At 46.7% G+C, this 25270-nt stretch overlaps 1 protein-coding gene and 1 long non-coding RNA gene across 2 annotated transcripts; both read right to left on the bottom strand.

The window, feature by feature from the left end:
* Nucleotides 1-5397: 5397 nt before the first annotated feature.
* Nucleotides 5398-8592, bottom strand: LOC122240248. The gene is made up of 3 exons (XR_006219683.1): nucleotides 8431-8592; nucleotides 8115-8244; nucleotides 5398-7173 (listed from the first exon to the last, which is right to left on the bottom strand). It is a non-coding gene; the product is annotated as an uncharacterized LOC122240248 (long non-coding RNA).
* A 5844-nt stretch (nucleotides 8593-14436) lies between these two features.
* On the bottom strand, nucleotides 14437-25259 carry MSRB2 (methionine sulfoxide reductase B2; the record flags this gene model as incomplete). Its single annotated transcript, XM_042993664.1, has 5 exons — nucleotides 14437-15150; nucleotides 15450-15460; nucleotides 15698-15841; nucleotides 21334-21410; nucleotides 25170-25259. Coding segments are annotated over 5 exons (492 nt in total), but the record flags the coding sequence as incomplete, so codon positions are not given.
* Between the last annotated feature and the right edge of the window lie 11 nt (nucleotides 25260-25270).

Here is a 25270-nt window from a genome sequence, read left to right as displayed (position 1 = left end):
CTAACCCGTGTAAAAGCTGGTTCAAAAACATAAATACCTTGGGGCGCCTGGGTGGCTCAGTTAAGTGGCCGACTTCAGCTCAGGTCAGGATCTCGTGGTTCGTAAGTTCGGGCCCCGTGTCGGGCTCTGTGCTGACAGCTCAGAGCCTGGATCCTCCTTCCGATTCTGTGTCTCCCTCTCTCTCTCTGCCCCTTCCCTGTTCACACTCTCTCGGTCTCTCTCAAAAAGAAATAAACATTAAAAAAAAAAAACAAACTTAGGACATTCTTGGAAAGGATAGGGCACAGAGCAGGACAAGCAAGGCACAGGGTCGACATAAGGTCATCCGAACTCTGTACGTTGGAAACACTTTGTGCAGCCCATGACTCAGACTAGCAGTCATCCAGTGGAGTATTTAGTGAGCACCTACTGTGAACCAGGTGCTGTGTAGGTCCCAGAAAAACAGCAGTGGCATGACAGACGTGGGGAGGCCCCCCTCTGAGCCCATCACCTCCACCAAGAGGACCAGTCTTGCCTTTGGAGATGTCTCCAAGGCCTGCTGCTCCAAGCCAAGGCGCCATCAGACTCTGGCTTTCTAAGCCACACATGAGACTTGCCATTTAAACCTGCATTCGGTTCCTCCACGAAAAGGGGTGGAGGGACCGTGGCTAAGTAGCAGCTGGGAAACCATATCCAGATGCCTGCAGCCCATCATCAAGAGAGGAAGAATGTTAAGTAATTACATAATTCATGAAGTGCAGGTGCAGTAGGTAATGTGAGAGAGTCCAGAGTGCGTGAGGGGAGGATCTGACCCGGTCCCGGAGTTCACAGGTTTTTCCCCTCGGAGGAGGCGACAGGAAGCTGAGACTCAGGAGGGAAGGTAGGGGCTTTCTTGCAGAGGCCCTGCAGGCTCCCCGGGAGAAAGAGCACAGCGCGTCTAGGGATCCCAACAAGGCCACTATGTCTGGAGCATCAAGAAGGGAAATTCACATGCTTGGTTTCTTTCTTTCTTTCCCAGCATTTGGCAGAGCAGTAAAAGGCTTTGTGGAGTTTTCGAGTAAAGCAGCTGACGAACACACTCTGTTTCCTGGAAGGTGCACGGAAGTGCCCCGGGCAGCAGGGGAGCAGGCAGAACCAGGACGGGGGACGGGGGACAGGGACAATTTTGCGCCAGCCACGTGAGGCCCCGGGGTCCCTCCGCTTGGGCGGCTGCCGGCTCCACCTCCCTCCGCGGGGACAGCAGCCGCGTTCTCTCAGGGCCCCTCTGCACGTTTTCCCGAGCCGACTGGTTGTGATGTCCCAGACGCGTCTTGCAGCTTCCTGGGTTGGGGGTTTTATCTTTCAAGTGGCCTAGAAATCCCGTGTCCAAGAGCCATCACAGTGACGGGGTTCAGCTCAGCTGCACCCTGGGGTGGGGCCAATCTGGCACTGCTTAAAAAAAAAAACAAAACTGGCTTCTTACCCCAGCAGGGCTGGCTCTGCCGTTTCTCCTGGGTTTTACGGCCAGGATCTTCGCTGGCAGATTGATCTGGGATGTTAGATCCATGGCACATAACTTGATGGGGGCAGAGGGTCCAAGTTACCTATAAGGTAGTGCCCCAAACACAGATTTTGGAATCAGAAAGATCCGGGTTCGGATCCCAACGTGGTCACTTTAACTCCTCATCTGTAAAATGGGAGTCCCAATACCCATCTCACAGCGTTGTTGTAGGGATTCAATGAGATGATACATATCGAATGTTCAGCATAGCTCCCGACAGGTGGTATATTCTCAGTGACCATCTGGACCCGGGAGGAAATTGTTTTTTCTCCCTTACTATCCTCAGCAAAGCTGTACTGGAGCTCAGCTGCTCGGGAGACTCCACCAGGGACCTGGGAACTATGAAGAGTTAGCGGTTAGAGCTTCATTGGCTCAGGGGCACCTGGGCGGCTCAGTCCGTTAAGCGTCTGACTTTGGCTCAGGTCATGATCTCACGGTTCGCGAGCTCGCGCCCCGCTTTGGCTGAGCTCGAGCCCTGCTTTGGATAAACCCAGCTTCTCTCTTTCTCTCTCTGCCCCTCACTCACTTGTGCCCTCTCTCAAAAAAACAAACAAAAAAACCAGAAACAAACAAACGACCACTTCATCAGTTTTAGTCTGGAATTCTGAATTCTGGGGTAAGATTACTTCAAATGTCTCCTTGTTTCTCTCTCTCTTTTTTTTTTTTTTTGATGATTACCTGGATCTGTTGTTTTATTAGGGACAAAATGCTGGTGCTGAATGTTGTATCTGTTTATTGTCTGGATTACTTCTATAAAGAGAGGCCTCTCTAAAATCAAGGATTTGACGATCCCCAAGTCAAGGCCCTATAGGTAAGGCAGGATCAGCGCTTGGGTCCTTCCTCTTATCTGCCCATCTCTCAGTCCACGTGGACGCTACAACAGAATACAGTAGATTGGGTGGCTTATAAACCACAGAAATTTATTTCTCACAGCGCGGAGACTGGGAATTCTAAGATCAAGGCGCTGGCACATTCGATGTCTGTGAAGGCCCATTCCTGGCTGGCAGATGGCCATCTTGCTACGTTCTCATGTACAGAGACGAGAAGGGAGCCCCCTGGAGCCTCTTAGAAGGGCACCAGACCCATCCATGACCTAAGTACTGCAGCCTCGCGACACAATGACTGCCCAAGGCCCCACTTCCAAATGCTGTTGCAACGGGCACTGGGTTTCAACATATGAAGCCTGGGGGGGATACAAGCATTCAGTCTGTAGCCGGCGCTTTTCAGGATAATGACTTGGTTGCCGAATGTCCTCAAAAGCGGCCCAATGGATGTTTTATTTTTATCATTAGGAACGCAAGACGGGAACACACCTGAAGGGTTGTGCTCTCTTGTAGACGCTAATCTTACCGACCCTCCAACTGTCCCATCTTTGGACTGTGTGGGCCCTCTCAGTTCGGGTCTTGAGTGCTTGGGACATGATCGTGTTCAGGTGCTAGATAGCCTCCTTGCCGCGTGGCTGTGACAAGATATTCCTGGTTCATCTTTTACTCTCCCTGCCCCACCTCTGAGTCATCTGATTCTTCAGGTGGGAAATAGTAAGAGACCAGAAACTGCTTACCCCCACTGGAATGTGCCTTGTTTGCATTTATTTATTCATTTATTTATTTACATTTATTTATTCTTGAGAGAGACAGAGTGTGAGCAGGCAAGGGGCAGAGAGAGAGGGAGACACAGAATCCGAAGCAGGCCCCAGGCTCCGAGCTGTCAGCACAGAGCCAGACGTGGGGCTCAAACCCACAAACCGGGAGATCATGACCTGAGCTGAAGTCGGATGCTTAACCGACTGAGCCACCCAGGTGCCCTGTTCCTTGTATGTATGTATTTATATTGAGAGTGAGAGAGCGAGCAGGGGAGGGGCAGAGAGAGGAAGGGAAACAAAGAATTCAAAGCAGGTTCCAGGCTCCGTGCCATCAGGGCAGAGCCCAACCCAGGCTCTGATCCCATGAACTGTGAGATCATGACCTGAGCCAAAGTCAAGACTCAGGTGCTTAACTGAGTGAGCCACCCGGGTGCCCCTGGAATGCTCCTTGTTTTTAGACCTCTTCGAGGATAGAGTTGGGAAATTCTCTTTTTCAGGGAAAAAAAATAATGTTTAATATGATTACATACAGGTATTTCCAATCAAATTGAAACCTATAGGGTCTTTACTCAACCTTATCCATCTGACGTGGGTTTCTCCTTGCTTCCAGACCAAAAACCCCCGTTCCCAATGACAGTAATGTCATTGCCAAAAGTATGACACTGAGAATAGTTTAACAGTTTTTCTCTCGCAGTTCTTTCTGTGCTCTGGAACAGCCCATTGTAGATACGCAGTCAAATCACCATGTTTTAAAATCACTTAAGACTGTGCCTCTCTGTGGTTATGCTGCTAACATGATACAGTTGGGTGCATCGCTTCGCTTTGGTCTTGATTGCTTGGGAATTGCTTTTTTAAATTTAATTTTGTTTGAGAATCACATAAACTATTTTCACGGTTTCTAACGCAAATCTACAAAGGAATTTCCTTGGAGAAATCTCCCTCTTTATCAGATCGATGGCAGGACATTGCCCACATTATCCTCCATTGTGGTTTTTTTTTTCACTGAACACTAGGTCCTGAAGATCAACCCGTAATAGCATATAGAGCAGTCCTTCATTTCTTTTTATAACTGGACAATGCTCCATTGTGTGCCCGAGCCTAGTTTGTTCTGTCTTCGCCCGACCGAAGAACATCTGGATTATTTCCAGCCTCGCTTTTACTAACCGCGTTGCACGCTCCCTGTCTTATTTCCCCCCCCCCCGATGTATCTTTGGGATCAATTCCTAGGAGTGAAGTTGCCGGGTCAAAGGTCGAGTGTAGGTTTTCTGATAGATATTGTCAAATTGCCCTTCGGTTGGTTGTGCCATTTTGTATCCTGAAACCCGTCTCTCCAGAGTCTCACCACCAGAGTGTGCTAGCAAATGTTTGGAATTTGCCCGTGTCATAGGTCAGAAATATCTTGGTGGAGTTTTAACTGGATTAATTTTTCATGCCATTTTTTTTTTTCTATCAAGATTCGAATAAAGAGGAAAGAAATGTTTTGTCTGGATAATCTCTTTAACTGAGCATTACAATCATGACAGGTATACAGGGTACATTCAGGCTTCACTAGCCTGGGGCTACAACAATGAAACCCCATACTTTAAACCCTTTTGCTTTTAAATTTTGCTTTTAAATTTTTAATTTTATTTTTGAGAGAGAGAAGGGGGGAGGGGCAGAGAGAGAGAGGGAGACACAGGATCCGAAGCAGGCTCTGGGCTGTCAGCACAGAGCCCGACGCGGGGCTCGAACTCACAAACCTGAGATCATGACCCGAGCCGAAGTCGGTGCTCGACCGACCGAGCCACCCAGGTCTCCCTCTGTGAACATACTTTAAAAGGGATATAGCTGGGGCGTCTGGGTGGCTTATTTGGTTGGGCGTCCCACTTTGGCTCAGGTTCATGGGTTCGAGCCTCATGTCGTGCTCCGTGCCGACAGCTCAGAGCCCGGAGCCTGCTTCACATTCTGCCTTCCCCTCTCTCTGCCCCTCTCCCGCTTGTGCTCTGTCTCTCTCAAAAATAAATAAACATTTAAAAAATTAAAAAAAAATACTAGTGACGTGAAAAGATTAATTTTGATCAATATTCTTTCAGAGATTTACTTAGAACCAAACAAGAAATTTTATTTTATTTTAATGTTTATTTGTCTTTAGAGAGAGAAATGTATGCTTGCATACAAGCAGGGGAGGTGCAGAGAGAGAGGGAAAGAGAGGGAGAGAGAGAATCCGTGAGGCTCCACAACTCACAAACTCACAAACTGTGAGATCATGACCCGAGCCCAGACCAAGAGTTGGATGCTTAACCAACTGAGCCGCCCAGGCACCTCAAGGGGGCAATTTTAAATTCACAGAAAACATTAAGCATACTGATTGAAACGAATTAGGAACAAAATGCCCCCATTTTAGAAACAATTTCCTAAAAAAATACATACATTCATAAAATAGTCCAAGGACTCATAAATATTACAATTCTCATGCAAGCACACCTAGATTTCAAAACAAAATCATAGCACGTGGAAAAAAAGTGTTTAAAGGCTCATAAAAGGTTGATTTTTTTTTTTTTTTTTTTTTTTACTATTTACTGCTTTATGTTTTACTATCACTTTCATCGATCGGTTATTCTGCATCCTAAACTATCAACCTGTGTTTAGAATGAGCCCGAGCATTTTTGTTAAGTGCACACTGATCAGTGGCGGTTGGGCGGGGGGGGGTCCCCGGGCTCCGGGGGCTTGCTGTCCGTGGCAAAGCACTGTGACGCTCAGCCCGGACATTCTGGAAGCATTGCTGAACTGAAGACCCCGGCCCACTGAGGACATTTTGTAGAGGGTCATGTGGTGACCATCCTTCAATGTGTCTTGGCAACAGGGGACCCTTAGGTGGCTCCTCCCAGCCCTGCCTATGGATCGTCCCAGGGTCTCTGACCTTGGGGAGGAGGCCCCAGGGAGCAGCTCTGTCCATGTGGTCGTTGTTCCGATCTCGGAATGATCTTAGCATCCGCCGCCCCTAGGGTCTGAGGGCGAGTGCCCCCCGACCAGTGAGCTGCCTTTCCCGCCTCATACAAGTCCTAGCCCTGCTGCAGGCCTCCGTGTCTGGTCTCCGGGGAGGTTCGGGAAGGGGAAACGAGGCGCCGTAGGATGGCCACCCCCTTATATGGAGCGCTGCCATGTTTTCTGGAGCTCTCAGGCTCTTGGGCCTGACCGTGGCCTTGGGAACGCCTCAAGGCAAAGTTAGCAAAGAATGCCCGAGGTGAAGTTGACATCTTGCTTTTCCAAGACAGAGACCACCGAATCCAGTTTCTGCCCATGAAGACCACCCAGGGGAGAAAGTGGGCTGAGGTTCAGGAACCTTGGGTGTCACGGCCGCCACTAGCTAGCTAAGTCTCTCCGGGGTTCAGTTTGTTTACCTGTAAAATCCACAGGGGTTGGACCCAGTGACTTTTCATTCTCTTCTCTCTGTGGCATTTTATGGTGCTGGGGGTCGGTGACTCCGGGAATAACCCCCACAGAGGAGTATCTTTAGGGAAAGCCCAGGCTGTGGCTGGGGTCTGGGCGGCTGGGGGGAGGGGTAACAGACAGCACAGGTGCACCTGCCCCGGGCCAGGCACTTTCTTTAGTCCCCAGCGGTGGAGACTTGAGGGGAGGACCGGTGGCCCCTAGAAGCCTATTCTCTGGAAAAGGCATCGAGTTCGGTTCTAAAGTGAATGATGCGCTAATAGATTCTCGAACACGGAGAGACGCCTCACAACACCCAAGATGCCTCCGGTGATTCCGACGGCTCCGAACTGGGGAGGACGGTGCTCCCGAGCGAGGCTGTGCCTGAGACGGAAATCAGGCAAGCGGCCGTGTTGTTACGGAAGTGTAGAACACAGATTATTTTAATTGCTAATTGTTCTTGAGACCCCTACCCAGGTGTCGTCGTCGTTGTTTTTCCTAAATGTGGCCTAAACGTTCTCAACAGGCACGGTGAAGGAAATCACAGTTTATTCAGAGGCTGCCATGTTGCTGATGGAAGTACAAAGAGGACTCATCAAGGTTGTTGGGTTTTTTTCACATGGCTTTTAACATTTACAAAGAAAATGACTTCGGGGGGTGCGCACTAGGAAGAAACAGGCTGTGAACAGTTACCAAGCAGCCAAATACTCCTACGACGGAGAGAACGTTCCCTGCACCCTCATCTCATCAATCACTACCCCCTCCCTGATAATCGGCATCTAAATGTAACAGGAAGTGCTCTTTTGTTCATGACTCTCGGGGAGGAGGGCATCCCGTCCGTGGGAACACTCCAGGACCTCGTCGTGGGTGACTTCGCGGACACAAACCTCCCTCCCTTACACAGACGGGAGGCAGCCCCACGGGTGCCCCCTGTGCAGAGGAAACGACCAGAAGCTTCTCAGCCGGCCGCGAAGGCCGTCCTCCCACCCCTGCTCCCCAGAGCCAGACTCGGGGGACCCTCAGTTAGTGCGTCCTAAGGTGGGAGAAAGTCAGAGAGTGTGAGGAGAGGAAGTTGGGCAGACGCGAGCCTGCCGACAGCCCCTTCTTTGAAGAATTCCTCACTTGCTGGCGTCTTGAGAAAACGGCCTTTTCCTGGAGTCCTCCGGCCCCAGTGGCCCCTCTCAGGCCACCCTACAATGCCAGGAGGTCAGTAGACCTGGGACTCTCAAGGTCACTGGTAATGTGATGTGTTCAAATCACCCTTGCCCCGGGGGGATGGAGAGTGCTGTGTGTGGCTTATGCCGGGATCAAACCATGACAGATAACCTTGGAGAAACATCCTTGGGCTATTCCTGAGGACGGGCTTGCTTTCTTTTTTTAATCCAAGTATAGTTAATGTACACGTTATATGCGTTTCAGGTGTACAACGTGATGATTTAACAAATCTGTGAGGAACAGGCCTCTGACACCCCTCAGACCAATGGTGGGTCCAGCACGCCCGTGGCCACAGGGAGAACACCCGTCGGGTCATCAGCCAGCCTTCGGGCTGGGATTTACACCTTTGCAAGTCGCGGGGGTGCTTGCCGGGGCCCGTTCTCGACTCACCTTTTGAGCTGAGCCTGATGGCACGATTCAGGACGGGATGTGCACACTGGTGGCGATGTGACACGTGTCCGCTCCGTCCTTTCCTAAGTCCGATTACAGCCAACCCAACCACTGGGATCCTTTGATCAGCCTGAAGGAAGACATGCTTCAGAGGAATACCCACCAACACCAGCCAGAAGGAGCTCTCCTTACAAAAGCAGTCCTGCTCTCTTGGCCTCCCTGCAATTTCTAATTCGTATTATTACTCTAATTTTTATTCTACGATTCTAATTACGATCACTCCCCCCCCCCCCCAATTTTGGCATCCTCACTATACCTCCATTTAACTCATCATGTCGGAAGAAACAAGATGGGTCACTGTAGAGAATTCTTTTCTTCCTTCGCTCGTAATGGGCCCCACTGGTCCCCTCGCTGTTCGTGAAGGGCACTCCCTCCACATAAACTGTGCGGTGTGTGGTCCTCTCTGCCCGAATGCTCTTCTCTCACCTGCAAGTTTTCTCAGTGAGGCATTCCCCTAGTTACCCAATCTAAAATTATAACCCACCCAACGTGTCCCATCCGCCTCCACGCTTGGCTTTTCTCCACAGCTCTCAGCGCTGGCTAAAATCTGATTATACTTACTAATTTAGCCAATTGCCTACCTCCTCTACCTCTACGGAAGCTCCAAATGAGGGCAGGAGCTCAGAGACTTCATCTGTGTTGTTGACTGCCGTGTCTCGGGTAACTAGAAAAGAGCCCAGCGGACAGCAAGTACCCCTTCAACATCTGTTGGATAAATACTTGAATGGATGAGTGACGGCGGCTGAACCACCCCCCACACCCGGGCAGCCCGGCCTTCTCTGAGTGTGAAGGGCCCTCGCTTCCTGTTAGAGTCCTGCCCCCACCGCACCCGACATGTCTTGAAGACGTCTCTTACATCTTGCAGGTCTAGCAATGTGATTCGAAAAATCAGTATGTTTCATGCAGGTTCTGTTTTGTCTTGAACAGGAGGGACCTTCAAAGAATCTAATTTTTCATGCTGATCAAAGAGAAAGCTAAATTTTATTCTTTTGGTACCATTTTAATAAATGAATGTATGACTAAATTCATTGTTAGTAATTTGCTTAATGTTCTCACATGTATTTTCTTAGGTAAAATCGGTTTATACATCTCCTTCGTCTATGTTATCCTCTACCTTTGACAGGATCTAATGTCACTGTTGTGTTATTTTTGCAAATATTAAATCTACTATGGATATGGCTTAGGAATTGTTGGAGGTTTGAAGGAATTTGTTCATGAAACTCTCCAGGTCCAGAGTTATTTTTGAGAGGCAACTATGAGTAATTTCTCTTTGCATATTAGTCTATTCAGATATTAAGGTCTTCTCGGGGCGCCCGGCTGGCTCAGTCGGTACAGTGCACGGCTCTTGATCTCAGAGTTGTAAGTTCAAGCTCCACATTGCGTGTGGAGATTACTTAATAATAAAATCTTTTTTTTCAAAAAAAGATCTTCTTATAACAATTTTTTAAATTTAATATTTCCCATAAAAATCACATATTTGAATGGAAAGGCAGCCTACTGAATGGGAGAAGATATTTGTAAATCATATATCCAATAAGGAGTTAATATCTAAAATATACAAAGAACTCATACAACTCAACACCAAAAAAAAAATAATCCAATGAAAAATGGGCAGAGGGTTTAGACGTTTTTCCAAAGGAGACACACAGATGGCCATCAGACACATGAAAAGACACTCAACATCACTAATCATCAGGGAAATGCAAATCAAAACCACAATGATACATCACCTCACACCAGTCAGAATGGCTGATGTCAGAAAGACAGGTGTTGGCAAGGATGTGGAGAAAGAGGAACCCTTGTGCACTGCCGGTAGGAATGTAAATTGGTGCAGAAACTGTGGAAATAGTATGGAAGTTCCTCAAATATTAAAAAGAGGAATAATATCATACAATACAGTAATTCCACTTCTGGGTATTTACCCAAAGGAAATGAAAACATGAATTTAAAAGGATACAAGCACCCATATGTTTAGTGGAGCATTATTTACGATAGCCAAGATCTGCCAGCAACCCCAGGGTCCACTGATAGACAAATGAATATAGATGTGGTATGGACACCCACCCCCACCCCCACATTGGAATATTACTTAGCCATAAAAAAGGATGGCATCTTGCCATTCACAACAACGTGCCTGGAACTAGAGGGTATTATGCTAAGTGAAATAAGTCAGGTAAACACAAATAGCATATGATCTCATTTATCTGTGGAATCTAAAAAACAAATGAATAAACAAGCAGAAATACACTCACAAAAATAGAGACCTGGTGGTTGCCCGAGCAGAGGGGGGTGCGAGGATGGGTGAAAGAGGTGAAGGAGATTAAGAGCTGCACACTCACACTCCCAGGAACAAAATAAGTAAGTCACAGGGATAAAGAACACAGCATAGAGAATAGAGTCAATAATACTGTAATAATTTTGTGTCTGTGACAGATGGTGACCACTTAACCTTAGTGAGCATTTTGTAATGTACGTAACTGTCAAATCAGCATGTTATATACCCACTACGTTATACACCTAATGTAATGTTGTAGGTCAACTATATACTTCAATTAAAAATACCCCCCACGTTTCATCTGTATTTTCCAGTTGAGCTCTAACAAGCATGTGTTAACAATTCTAAAATCTCCTGTTACCTGTTTTTATACTCCACATTTCATTTCTATTTTAGTTCAGATGAACATTCTCTCTTCTTGATTAAAATGACTGGAAGTCTGTTTTATGTTGTCATTGTTTTTCAGAGACGCATTTCTTTGATGTTCTAATAAATGGCTCTCCTAATTCACTGTCTCCTCTTAGTTTGTCCTTTCTTTATCCTATGAAGATATCTAATAAGATTGCCTTATTCTTTTTTCTAACTTCGTTAAATGAATCTTTTATTTCATTTGCTTTCTTTTATAAAAAAGAAAAGAATTTGAAGCTACAAATATCTTAACAATAGCCTATAATTTTTGATACGTAGTGTTATTTTCTTAAATGTCATATAATTGAGAATTTGTCTCATCCTTGTTCTGGGTGCCCGAGATAGAGCTTTTAAACCCCTGGAGATTCCTGAGTGGTTAAGTGTGTCTTTCTTATTCATGAGGGGTCACTGGACCACACCCGAGTTTATGCTAAGATGACTTGGATGGGGACTGGTCATGTTGGTAAGACCAATCGTGTGATTAGAGGGCCGCTCGAGGCTTTGAGCCACCTGTTATCAGCCCAACCCCCCCACCTCTGGGGGAAGGGAGATTGAGTTCAATCATATGGCCAATGAGTCCATCAGTCACACATATGCAATGAAATCCCAGTAAACACCGAACACTGAAGCTCTGCTGAGCATCCTGGTTGCTGAGCATATTGACGTGTTTTGGGGGGATGATGTGACCTGATTCCACACAGAGAGGGCACAGAACCTCTCGCGGTGTGTTTCTTCACTGACTGGTCTTGATTTGTATCCTGTAGAATAAACTGTAATAATAAGTATAGCAGTTTCCTGAGTTCTGTGAGTCTGGTGAACTGTTGAACCTGAAGGAGGTCGCAGGAGCACCTTTGGATTTGTAGCCAGATGGTCAGAAGTGCAAGTAGCCTAAGGACTCCCAAACCTGCAGCTGGCAAAGGACACGAGAGTAGTCTTTTTGGGGACTGTGCCCCACACCTGTGGAGTGGGTACTAACTCTGGGTGGTTAGGGTCAGAATTGCACTGCAGTCAATACATTACTTAATAATTTACTTTTTTAAGAAAGAATATAATTTAATCATTTGCTCTAGCAAGTTGATATTCTTTCCACCTTCAGATGTAAGTCAAACCAGTCACTTATGGAGTGTTTCGGCCTTTTGGTTGTTGCTGCTGAGATAGGGAGCAGAGGTGTAACCAACCCACCAACACATAATCCGATGGTCATTTCGCCAGTTATGAGTCTACTCAAACAAGTCACTGGTTTCAACTTCTTTCTAAATATAGATTTTTTTTTAACCCTGTGTGTATGGGTGCTAATTTGATGGTGAGAGGTAGAAAAAAAGTTACTGGATAGGAGGTTACCATATAAAACGGCTAATACAATAAAATAGTAATATTCTCTCCTGAGGCCAAAGAAAACCATGTCTGGAAAGTAGATGAAAGAAATATTCTATTAAAATTGTTCCTCTGCATGCATTATTCAGTGCTTCAGGATGAGAGTGCTTACACGGTTGGTACTTGGTTGGAATGGCAGAAGCCTCCAGAAAGGTGGGCCGACTAGGGTACCAAGAACTGTTTCTATTTTTAGGAGAGGTCTTTCTTAAATGAAAGTATGGTCAGAGTGAAAACTTAACAGATATTGTGGCAAACACTCCTGAAATCAGGCATAGCACTATGGGAAAAGGTGCTACAGATGGGGTCACTGAATGGGCCAAAGGGACCTTCCTGATTAGTCAGTATTTTCTGAATGGGCCTTTTTCCCACGCTCTTACTCTGGAGGATTATATCTGAGATGCATGGAAGCCCACTACTAGGAATTCCCAAAGGCAAGAACATATTTAAAACTATGATTAACATGTTCAAGAGCAGAGACGAAAACCATGGGAGGAAAATACACCCATTTTTCTCTGTTGAAGATGGAGAACTTCAACAGAGAATTGGAATGCATAAAAAAGAATCAAATGGTTATTTTAGGGCTAAAAAGGTATATACCGCTTAAAATGAGGACTTCAAAAGATGTGTTTAAAAGCGGATTAAACAAGCAAAAGGATAAGAATGGTAAATTACAGAGCATGTTGACCCAAAAAACAAACAAACAAAAACAAAAAAAACAAAAAAACAAAAAAACAAAAAAACTGAAGTGTGGAAATTTAGAAGACTGGGAAAATTCAGAAAAGAACCATACAGACACATGGGATGCAATAAATGGCCTAAAATTTGTGTGATTCAAGTTCTAGAAGGAGAGGAATGAGGTCAGGGAAAAAGCAATGGTGAAGGGAGAGTAACAGAATTTTCCAAAACTGATGAAAGTATCACCCAAAGATTCAAAGAACTGTGTGAACCCCAAGCACAATAAATACAAAGACAACCACACTAGGGCACATCATAAACTGCTGAAAATCAAATCAAAAGAGAAATTCATAACAACAGCTGCGGGTTGGGGCAGGGAATGTACTGCTTTCAAAGGAGCACCAATAGCATGGGCAGCTGATTTCACAGAGGAAACAATGGAAGCCATAAGACGATGGAACGAAACTTTAAAAATGCCAAAATAAAATGTCCAAATTAGAATTCTATGCCCATTTTGGAATTCATTTCCAAAATGAAAGGAGATAAAACTCACCAAAATTTATACATTAAATAGGTGCAATTTTTTGGTATATCTTTTCCTCGATAAAGCTTTAAACATTTTAAAGGAGAATAAATACATTTCTCAGCCAAGAAAAGAAACTGAGAAGATTCAACACTAGGAATCATGAACTAAAAGAAAGAGTCCTGGGGCGCCTGGGAGGCTCAGTTAGTTGAGCGTCCGACTTCGGCTCAGGTCACGATTTCATTGTTTGTGAGTTCGAGCCCCGCGTCAGGCTCTGTGTTGATAGCTCGGAGCCTGGAGCCTGCTTCAGATTCTGTGTCTCCCCGTCTCTGCCCCTCCCCTGCTCATGCTCTGTCTCAGAAATAAATAAACATTAAAAAAAAAATTTTTTTTTTAAAGAGTTCTTCAGGCAGAAGAAAACAATCCCACAGGGAAATGTGATATTTCAGGAAGAAATAAGGAGGAAATATGTAGGTAAATATAAATAAATATTGGCATATAAATTAATGACTTGTGGGGCTTAAAATGTGTGTAAAATTAAATTCATAGCAACAGTAACACAAAATATGGAAGGGTGTTAATGAGGTTAAAGCGATCTAAGGAGAGCATTCTTGGAAAAGTAGCAAAAATAATTGTTATATGGCTGTGACAAGTTAGGGATGCATGTTGTGATCTCCATGGTAACCACTAAAAGAAAAGCTACATGATGCACTACAAACTAATAAAGAGAAAAATGGAATCATTAGGTTTTTCTTTCTGCCTATAAAATCTCAAATAATTTAAACGCTTTCAATAGCAAAGTATTCAAGACTCTCAATTTGTAAAACAGTTGAGTTCTATTAAGGTTGTATAACCAGATGCCTACTCCAACGTAATCTGTTTCTTTTTCCTTTTGGTATCTGATTTAGAGTTTTCACAAAAGAGCAAATTCATAGGCTTAGACACAAAGTAAACACCGATTTTAGTAAGTATTTTATTTGAACATGTTAAAGCTTAACTTTGCAGCCACTTTTACTCATTAATCACTGAAATCTAACAAGCTCCCACTGGCACTTATTTGTGGGTAGAAAGCATGAAACCAGAATGGTCAAGACATTCTAAAGCTATGAAAAAGAACCATGCATCCCATCGATCACTGCGTGTGCCTCCCAAACTCTGCTGTCCCACAACCCCGGTCCTTGGCATTTCTTTCGGCGCTGGGATTGTTGATTACTCTAATCCCGCGTCCCCTTCCTCTTTTCCCTTGACCCCTCACCTGTATAGGTCCACGAAGTGCTTCACTGCAGTGGTAAGGTCAGGGTAGTTTTGTAGGAGTTTTTTGGCTCGTGGTCCATCAGCTTCTTAATGTCCCCCAAGAGTCACACCCTCTGGTCCCGGGCAAAGCCTACAGAAGTCAATTCGATGGAAATGGCTGCCCTTCTGTCACCGTGTGAAATTCCAGTCCAAGCTGGAGTCAGGGTTGGGCTGAGTCCAGGTAAATACATCCCAGAGGTTGTGACTTGCCTGGTGCCAGCAGCACATCTGGCCTAGCTTGGTAGCCAATAGAACACGTCATTCATACGAGCGGTGACAACTGAGGGTGTAAATGAAGCAGTGGCGAGGGGAGGGGACCCCTGGAGACAGCCAGTATTTCCTTGGTTTGAACTTCAGTGCCACACTGTTGATGCAAAACCTCTGCCCACTAGGCCCACGTCCATCAGGAAGCACGCGGCCAAGACGGGCTCCGAAACTAGACAGGTGAGCCCCACGTGGCCGCACCCCGCATGGCCACCCCACTCTGGTGTCTGACATTTGTATGGGGGGAGGGAAGCTTATCACATCAGAATTTGATTAAGAAATGAAAGAAGACAGGGGCGCCTGGGTGGCTCAGGCAGTTAAGGGTCCGATTCTTGACTTTGGCTCAGGTCATGATCTCACGGCCCGTGAGTTCGAGTCCCGTGTCGGGCTCTGCGCTGGCAGCACGGAGCCTGCTGGGGATTCTCTCTCTCTCCCCCTCTCTCTCTGCCCCTCCTCTGCTCACTCTGTCTCTGTCTCTCTCTCTCTCCCTCCCTCCCTCTGCCCCATCTCTGGAAGGCAACCAGGAACGGCTACGTCAGAGAGTGGCTCAGGAAAGTTCTTTTTCTTCCCTGCAGTGCCCAGAATGATGGGAGAAGGATCTGAAGTAGCAAGCGTAGAAAAGTACGAAAATACTCCCGCGTCATAACACCAGCTATGCTCTTTGCAGCATCGGGGAAAACCAAAGAGACAAAACAAAAAAGCCCCACCTACTTGCAGACAACCTTGGTGCGAGTTAATCCTAACGAGGTGTCCACGCCTCTCAGGATCCCCGCGTCCCTTTCATCGGAACCAGACGTCCCGTGAGCCTCAGAAAACGAAGGCCGTCCGGTGCCGGAGCGGTACTTTTTCTCGGAACTGTGGAAGACACTCGCCACGCGGCAGCTGCTGAGATTGTTATGAACACACGAAGAGCATTTGATGCCCCAACTCATTTTTCTGATCCCCTCCCTCCTCTGCCAGACCTCCAGGCCAGTTAGGTGAACAATCAGAGTTCCGCAGGAACCCTGCCCGCTGCACTGTCACTATTGAACACGTTGTCCCGTCCCCCTGAAAGGATCTCTTGTTCCTGCAATGCTGCCGGCTCCCCTCCCGATGTCCGACAGGGACCAAAAAACACTAGAGGCTTTGTGAACTGTGATGCCCATTAGGAAACACAGATCCAATCCAAGTGGCCTAAATGTGGAAAAGGGGGAAACGTAAATGAAAGAACAGTGGTCCATGGAGGGCGTCACAGTCTGGGCCCAGCAGGGGGAGACCTGATGAAACGCATTTTCAGCAGCAGGACCTTCCGGTTACCCGGACACAGAAGCCTGACTGCCTCTGCCATTTCGCAGCTGTGTGACACTGGGCAGGCTATGTAACCTCTCCGGGCCCCATCTGTAGCATGGGGAGAATAACACCTACGTTATGGAGACGTTTTGAGGATTGAAGGAGATACTGTGCGGGGGCTGGGGGGGGGGGTGGTAAGTGCTCGTGAAGGTTCGCTGTGAACAGTCGCTGAGGCGCCGTGACCCTCCCGGACACGTCCCATGGGAACGAATGGCGCCGAGGTGGGAGAGGCCCAGAGGGGCCGACCAGAGCAGTGAGAGGGAAACACGCAAATCCACGCGCCAGGGACCCCCGGTGAGCTCCCTCAAAGGGCACTAGGGAACCCGAGTGGAAAATCTGCAATGGCAGGAGAAGGGCTCTCTAAGGAAGAGGGAGAAGAAATGCACTATAAACTCTGCAAAACAAACAAACGAACACACAAACCAAGAGCCAAAAACCAAAAAACCTGAGTAAAGAGAAGGAAAAATGGCAAATAACCAACTCCGTAGCCTATGAACGCGGAAGGAAGCTTGGGGGAGAGCACAAGCCGCAGCAGGAAGAGTCAGGTTTGAGGCGGTCATCCTCAAACACTCCCATCTCAGGACTGCTCTCTATTAAATCACTGAGGAGCTCTGAGAGCTTTTGTTTACGGGAATTACGGATACCGATGTTTAACAAATTAGAAATTGTAACTGACAAGTTGTAAATAATCATCCACGAAGTTATTTTTAAAAATAACGAATTCATTACCTGGTCCCATAAATAACCTACTTTTCTGACAGCGGATTATATTTTCCAAAATGAAACAAACACTTAGTGAGAAGAGATGCACTGTTTTACAATTCTGCGCATCGCTTTAACATCTAGCTTAGAAAAAGGAAAAAGACCATTGACCCTTCGTATGTGCTTCTGGATTCAATCTGCTGCACTGCTATTTTGATTGAGGTACAGAAGAGGATGTGGCCTCATGGATATGCAGTAACGAAAGAGAGGGAGGGCCTTGTAGGGCCCCTAAAACGGTCCCAGAAACTCCCAGGATCCTCAGACCAGCCTTTGAGAACTCTGAGGAGTAAGGGCCCTGACTTCTGAAAGGTGTGGGCATGGAGCCAGGCTCTGCTATATCTGTGACCTTGGCAAGTTATTTAGTCTTTTAAAGCCTCAGTGCCCTAATGGATAGAACAGTAAAGGCATTATTGCCTCACAAGGTTGCTGACAAGACTACCTGAAATAGTTTCCCTATAGGCACAGTGTATTTAGCATAGTGTTGGATAAACGGTACATGAATCGGTAGCCATTATTTTTAAAAATCATTACTATTATTAATAACAGATATCCATGAAATCTGAGCAGCTATAGGTCCACTTTTTTTTGCAACCCTTTCCAAAGGGCTCAAAACTATTCATCCGAGGCACCCTGGCCCAGGGAAAAACATTTTGAGTATGTTTTAGTCACAGCCTTTCCACCCTTAACATTACACGTAAACCAGTGATCATTAAAGGCATTTTGATGGAGAATTACGAATGTAATACATTTTTTAATGAATTAATCTAAAGACTAATAAAAAGTCATTTAAAATGTTTATGGGAAACAATAAATCTTTATTGATGCAATTAACGGAATCTGCAGATTTTACCAGGTAATAATGAGAGGTCCATCATACAGAATTTCAGAATGGAAACCTAAATATTAAGGTCAATTAGAAATTCCAATATATATGGGAGCTCCTGGATGGCTCAGTCGGTTGAGCATCTGACTTTAGTTCAGGTCATGAGCTCATGGCTCATGGGTTCGAGCCCCACTTTGAGCTTTGCGCTGAGAGTGCCAGGGCCCACTGTGGATTCTCGGTCTCCCTCTCTGCCCCTCCCCCGCTCATCGCACGCGAGACTGTCAAATAAACAAATAATAAATATACATTAAAATTTTTTAAATAAAAAAAAGAAATTAAAATAAACATGTTTAAATGATTACCAGATTATAAGACTCTACCTTGGGAAACTAAAACCACTCTGGATCATCTCTTTTCATATACTCTTAGAGGTGTTTCTTTGGTTTTGTTTTTTTGCTGTGTGTTTGCGTGTTCGTTACGTGTTTATTTGCTTTGGTTTTTCTTCATTTCTGGAAATTCCACAGCCCCCAAACTACAGCCGAGGCACCTGGTGATAACTGACAACTCTAAAATCTTAGAAGAATTTCCATGCATTCGGAGGAACCGGAACACAAAAAAGGTTTTTAACCAATGTTACTTAGTTACTTGTAACATGCAGGACATCCTGATGTTATGTAAGAAGGAAAGTAATATTAGGCTTTCAGTTTCCTTCTATTCTGAGAAGGATGTAGGAGCACCAAACATGTGATCCCACAGTAGATTTTAATAAACACTTCCAGAATGGGTACATGGGGGGGAAGGAGAAAGAAGGGGAACAGAGGAAGCAGGGAAGTGGTGGCAAATGAAGCAACAGTCTGGAGCCCCCAGAGGGGTGATAACATCCTAAGAGTGTTCTGGACCTGGAAACCTTGGATTAAAGGCCTCTGATTTGGACAGGAGGCATGTCTCCCGGAACAGGCACCATATTGGTTCTGTGTGAAGCCAATTCTGCCAAGAGGCAGTGGTCCCGCATCCACTTGACTCTTTCTTGGCTGACCAACTTTCCCCCTCATTTTGACCCTACGCAAGCATTTGGAGGAATGTTTACTTTTTTTCTCCACCCCTGCTTGCTACTATGAAGGCTGGAGACTAGAGAAAGAGAGAGGCAAAACAAGAATATTTTCCTAAGACCAAGCTCTTGAATGGGAAGCATCCTCAAGAATATAAGCTTCATTGATAGATTCTCATTAATGAGACTATATTCACAAGAATTCCTCATTCTCAAAGGCTTATCTCCACATGCAGCCTTAAGAAGGATCCGTCTCTGAGGACGGTCATTGCCAACAAGTACTGAGTGCTTGCTGGGCACACGCTGGGCACTGAGCTGGTGCTTTTGCGTGCATTACCTCACGACTCCGTTAATCCTCTCAACAACCTTATGAAGTCCAACTATCGTGCTAGCACGTTACAGGTGAGGAAATCAAGCCACAGACTGGTTCAGAGACATGCCCAAGGTCACACAGCAGGGGAGCAGACCCCTAGCCACTTCAGTATCCTACCTCTCCTATAGACAAATACATCTTTAAGAAAAGTATATTCTGGAGCATAAAAGATCCTTTTAAACATATTCGTATTTCTTCCAGTTTCAATCATTCAGTAGCAGCAGCAGGAAAATGGAACAGAAACCAACTCAAATGTCCCTAAGGGGGAAAAAAAAATAGAAACCTTTCAACTAAAACTAAATGATTAAAAAAGAAATAAGTAAGGTTGGTGAATCGGCAGCTTCGCAAACTGGCCTTTGGTAAACGGGCTTCTCGAGAATTGGCTGGTTCTCCTGTTAGTCTTGGCTGCTTCACTATCTCAGTGACCTGGGGTTGGTCACTCGACTTCCTTAATTTGGACACGCATTGTGCCGATACGGTAGCCACTGGCCACATGTGGGCTTTTAGTTTTAAATGAATTAGAGTTAAATAAAATTAAAAATTCATCTTCAACGACACTGAGCGTTCAAGAGCCAGATGTGATTAGTGGCTACCATATTGGATAGAGCAGATCTGGAGCATTTCCATGGAGGCAGAAATTGCTCCTGGACAGTCTACACTACTGTTCTAGTCTCAGGTCCATCCCGGCTCCAACGTTCTGTGATTCCAGACTGGCTGCTGCGGTGAGGGGATGGTGGGCCCTGGGGAGAAAAAGGTCTCAATTTTACTAGTGCAGAAACTGGAACACCAGTGAAGTAAGAAAATGAACGCAAAGTGGGAGAATGCCCTTACAAGGACAACTTCTCATCCTGTCTTCACAGCCCAAAGGTAGAAACAGAGCATCCGTCTGGTTACTGTACACCTTTATTTTTGACTAAAAGCAGGCTGGCCATCTCAAGGTCCTGCTCCTCCTTCACAGAACCAAAGGTCGAGGAACAACTAATGGCTCAGAAATATGCGTCCCACATCTTCCTGTGTTAAAATAACCTGCTTCTCTTCGTTCTCCCCAGGCCATCCCGGGCCGACTGCTCTCTTAGACGTCTCCTCACCAGCCACTTGTCATAGTGCGTGAATCCGGGCAAAGACTTGCCCTTCCGCAAGCATGAAGGGAAATCGATCCTAATTGTTCCTCATCCTTGCCGGCGGGGTCTGGCTTTCCAAATCCGGCCCACATTAGCAGCCAGCAGCCCAAGAAAGCCCGGTCTGCTCAAAGCCCAAAGGACATAATGAAGCCCGGCTTAATGGAAGATTCACAGAGCTGGCTTGATTTATATTTTATTCTAAACCAATTTAGGGTTGATGCAGAAGAAAGGAAAATATCTTTGAAGTTCTGAAAACAGGACTTCAAAGATGTTTTCCTTTCTTCTTCATCGAATCTACTGTTTTTAGACTGTTTCCTGCATGGCTAAACAAAAAAGCCTTTGTTGAGAGATTTCAGATCCTGATTGACTTAAAAGAGGCTTTGAAATCAAGGGACAATTAAATTTACTTTTAGCTGGTATAGAACAGGGTATGGTATTCACTACTGTCAAGCACTGTGGGGAATCTATCCTCATAAAATTCTACATTTCCCAAATTAAATTATAAACCCATTTTCCCTGGGAGAGATATAGTTTTAATCACATGGCCAGGCAAATACTATTATGGTTTAGGTTTCTTTAAATACTTTCCCAGGAAAATATTCTAATAGTGTTACCTTAAGGTGCCCATGAAGTTTTATTTGTTGTCTAGTTCTCGGGGATACAGAAAGAAAGAATACCGGCTAAGAGATCTCGTTAACTGCTCTACATGCTAGAAATAATCAAGACAGGCAAGTATTTTATATCAACAGCTCTCCTTATAGCAACCATGCCAAATGAGGAGGGCGATTAAAAACAACAGGGGTATATATTTAGCCAAGACTTCAAATGAGACAGAGCTGCATGAAATCTGGAGGTCCGTTCTCCTTCAGTACCTCTCCACCTTGACCTTACCTGAAGAGTGGGTTGTCCCAGCACACGCAGTGATCCATTCCTGATTCCTTGTTATTCAGGTAGATCCCACTGAAAGGCTGAAAGCAAATGAGATACATCATGCGTGGGGTTCTCCTAACACCAGCAGGAGATGCTGTGGCGGATTTAAATCCAAGTTTCAGTCCCCAAATCAAGGAATTTTTGTGCTAATTTGACGAAGTGCAAACATCACCAGAGAGAAAATTACAACGTGCCCGACGAAGCAGCCTGCAGGCTTATCACAACCCAGCCTTTATTGTGCCAAATATTCAAATTATGACATTAATAATGCTTTGTATTTATATAGCACCTTTCATCCAAGAACATCAAAGTCCGTGAAAAAGTGAGAGAACAGTCCTCTGGATGGTGTAAGATTTCAGTCTTCGTCTCAAAATAGTTAATACAATAGGAATCCAGTCCACTGTCGAAAACACTTTGAAATCTCCAGTTAAAGACAGAATATAAATACATAAATAGCATAGCTCTGTCAGCTCGTGGTTGTGCCCTTAATACGCTTCGCGTGGCATTTAGGGCGTTGCATACTTAATAAACGTTTAAATAATGAGTTAGATCATCCCATACCAAAGTTACTACCTAGATGAAATGACTTCGTTAATTGTGGCCTAAAGAGTTTGCGGGCTTCCAGAGGTTTCCCAAGAAAAACACAAGGAGACTTGAGGCAATGAGTCAGCCAAGTCGGTATTTTTCAAAATGCCATTTTGCAAATTGGATCTCGCTGTTGGAAAAAGAAACAAAGAGCTTTTTGCCCAATTCCTTTTGTGAAAGCAAATTAAAAGGAAAGAAAACAAAAACAAAAACAACCCTCTCACCCCAGCGAGCTACGGACCATCCACCAGCAGGGCCGGGCAGCAAGCGCTCCCCCAACTGCACGGGATGAAAGAGAAGCCAGCGCTCCTCTGAGTGGGTCGCCACGTTGCAGAACGGACTCGGGAGGCAGGCTGGACTCTTCTGCCCTTCCTACATTTCCCGTCTCGACAAAAATCACAGGTCAAACATTCAGATTCCCCGTGGTAATATTAACAGCCCGTTTTCAGCGAGCCGCATAACGGACAATTTCAAAATAACCCGCCGAGCCTACCATCTGGGCACACTTGGACGTTTTCCCTCTTCAAAGACTCTAAGCTGAGCTGCAGAACAGTAGTTCTGAACAGTAGAAAGCTGGTCTTTTTACGGCCTGTCCCCCTGGGTGCCTGCTCCCACCCGTGGCATCTGCATCCAAGCTCCACATCCCTCCCGCCTGGGCTGACGAGACACACATGCCAGAGGGCCACCAGTCCTGGGGCTGAGCTAGAAAGCCTAGGAAGCTTCAACGGACACATTTCATGAAGTGACATCTATCCAGGCCTCCTAGACCGATTTCCTGATGCCTCCTTCCCCTTACACCTCAATTTTATATAAGTCTTATCATCTATTTAGGGCCGAACTCAGCTTTTAACTCAATTGTGCATTCTAGTATTTACTTGAAAACCTAGTATGTACCCAGGGCTGGTCTGGGTGCCGTTACAGAGATGGGGAGGAAAAGACCGGGAACTGAACTGGCCAGCACCTTCATATGGGACTTCCCAGCCTCCAGAACTGTGAGAAATAAATGTCTGTTGTCTAAGCCCCCACGTCTGTGGTATTCTGCTATGGTGGCCCTGAAGGCAGTCTGTCTGGACCAACGGGACCTCTTTCTTTGATCTCGTCCATACAACATACCTGTTGGGAACAGATGGCACGCTCAAAAGGGCGATTTGCACATAACTTCATATAGAACGATTTACAAAGGTGGGGACAGGGCCAGCGGCAACCAACAGGGAGGGTGAAGCAGCCCCGGGCCCGTGGCTTTGAGAACATACTACCCTACTAGGCCTGTGGGGCCAAGGATGGGGCAGATCCCAGCACCCATGAGGCTGCGGCCGTAGGTGAGGGCGGCCTGCAGGAGCACGGCCTCCGAGAGGACCCCGGATCCTGATTTCTCGGTTGTGTCTTCTGACCTCGCCGGCATCATCCACTGCCTCACTCGGTCAGTAGCCGGAGGGAAGGGGAGCGTGTTCTTCCCAGAGCTCAGAGCAGAGCGAAGCATGTGGAGAGCAGTTCTGCGGGGCAGACAGCGGGTGACCTGCATAAAACCTGCCTTCGACTGCCTTCTGTCGGACTTTTATGGTGCAACCAGGCTGTAAACTCATCTGCTGTGTCTACCCGAGTGCTAACGTACCCCTGCGGCCCAATACGAACACGCGCGACCGAAGTTTTAAGTGTGGGTGACCAAACAGAAAGCTTAGACATGTTACTTCTCTCTCATTAGCAAGGCTTACGGCTAGTTCTGCATTATTCCAAGAAGTTACGTGTGGACGTGGGTCAGCTGAAAGGGATTTATAACATTACTTAAAATACTGGATGATGCTCATTTTGTAAAATGGCCAAATGCACAGAGCATACTGCACCATCTGTTTGAGAATCCCACAGATTTATTCTCCTCAACATCTGTCAGCTCATCTCCAGGCTCGGTATATATACCAAACCCTGCCTGGCTGTGTCCCTGAGAAAGGGCTGGCTTAGAATATTCTGGGATACGCCCAACTGCACACAGAGAATCACACGTGGCTCCCCGTACTACCTGCACTAATAACCACGGTCTCTTTCCCAGTGAAGGATTATTAGAGTCCCACCCACAGGAAGTTTTAAAAAATAGCAGGACTTCACAAGAATCTACTGGGATCTGCCGGCCTAACGACGTCAGCATCGGAGAAACCGAGGGTGTGCCATGATTCCACGGCCACGTGCACATGAACTCGGTGGGGCCTGCTGAAGGAAAGACAGAAATACTCCACAGCTCCGCAAAAGCTCTGTGGTCCACTCTGTGGGGTCCACTTCCCCAATGAAAAGGTCTAGTAACCGCGTTCTACGGCTTTATTCCAGCGGCTATACTTGGGTGTGAGACAGATTACTGGTTAAGAAGCGCTGTGCTGGGAAAACAGCACCGTAATGAGGACCCACGGAGGACGGAGGACGGCTCCCCCCAGAAACGGAAATGAGTCAAAGCTGAGCCTGATGAATGCAGCTTAACGTTTCTGCCTCTTAGCCCGCACTCACTCAGAAGTCACAAAAATTTACTTTCTGAGGGCGGGCCACGGCCAGACACTGTGTTTTGTGCGAGGGCCATACCAACAATGGCAAGTGCTCTGAAGGAAAAGTGCTGGGAACAGCACGGCCAGCTTGGGGCCGAGAAAGGCCTCCCTGAGCACAGGGGCTGGGGGTTGAGAGGTAGGTCTGAAGGGGCAGGGAGGATGGGTGAGGGGATGGGGGAGAGCAGGACACAGGGGCAAGGGCCGAAGGGAGAGGGAGCCCAGGGTGTTTGAGAGCGGAAGGAAGCACAGTGTGGCCCAAGCGCAGAGATAGGAAAAACAGCCCGACCGAGGAGAGGGGCAGGAGGCCGGGGGCAGAGCCACTGGGGCCTAATTAGCCATTTGCAAACTTTGCTCTTTACCTTGGAAGCGGCGGGAAGCCTCTGGAGGGGCGGCGGAGGGCTGTGGTCGGACTTGTGTCTTCGGATCTCTCTGGCAGCCGCGTGGAGAAGGGCGGCCAGAAGGAGAGCAACGGGAAGGTTACTGAGGAGGCAGAACAGGGTGAGGGGAGGGAGGGGGGGTCCGGGAAGGCTTCCGGTCCCTACAGGCAGGTGGACATGGGTGCCCGAGAGGGAGAACCACGGAGGAGGGCCGGACGACGGGCAGAGCGGGTGAGCGACACGTACCCCAACCCCCCCTCCAGCCACCCCCGGTCCATCCAGTCACCAAACCGTCGGCAGTGTGGCCTACCGGGTCGGTTCCCTTTCGCCTCGTGATGTAGAACCGCTCTGGAGTCAGCCTCTTTCGCCACTCGCTCCAGGCGAGGGACTGGCTCACGCTCTGTGAGGGAC

The sequence above is a fragment of the Panthera tigris genome, chromosome B4 (genome assembly GCF_018350195.1).
Source record: "Panthera tigris isolate Pti1 chromosome B4, P.tigris_Pti1_mat1.1, whole genome shotgun sequence".
Classification (NCBI taxonomy): domain Eukaryota; kingdom Metazoa; phylum Chordata; class Mammalia; order Carnivora; family Felidae; genus Panthera; species Panthera tigris.
This window is presented reverse-complemented; position numbering and strand designations above follow the sequence as displayed.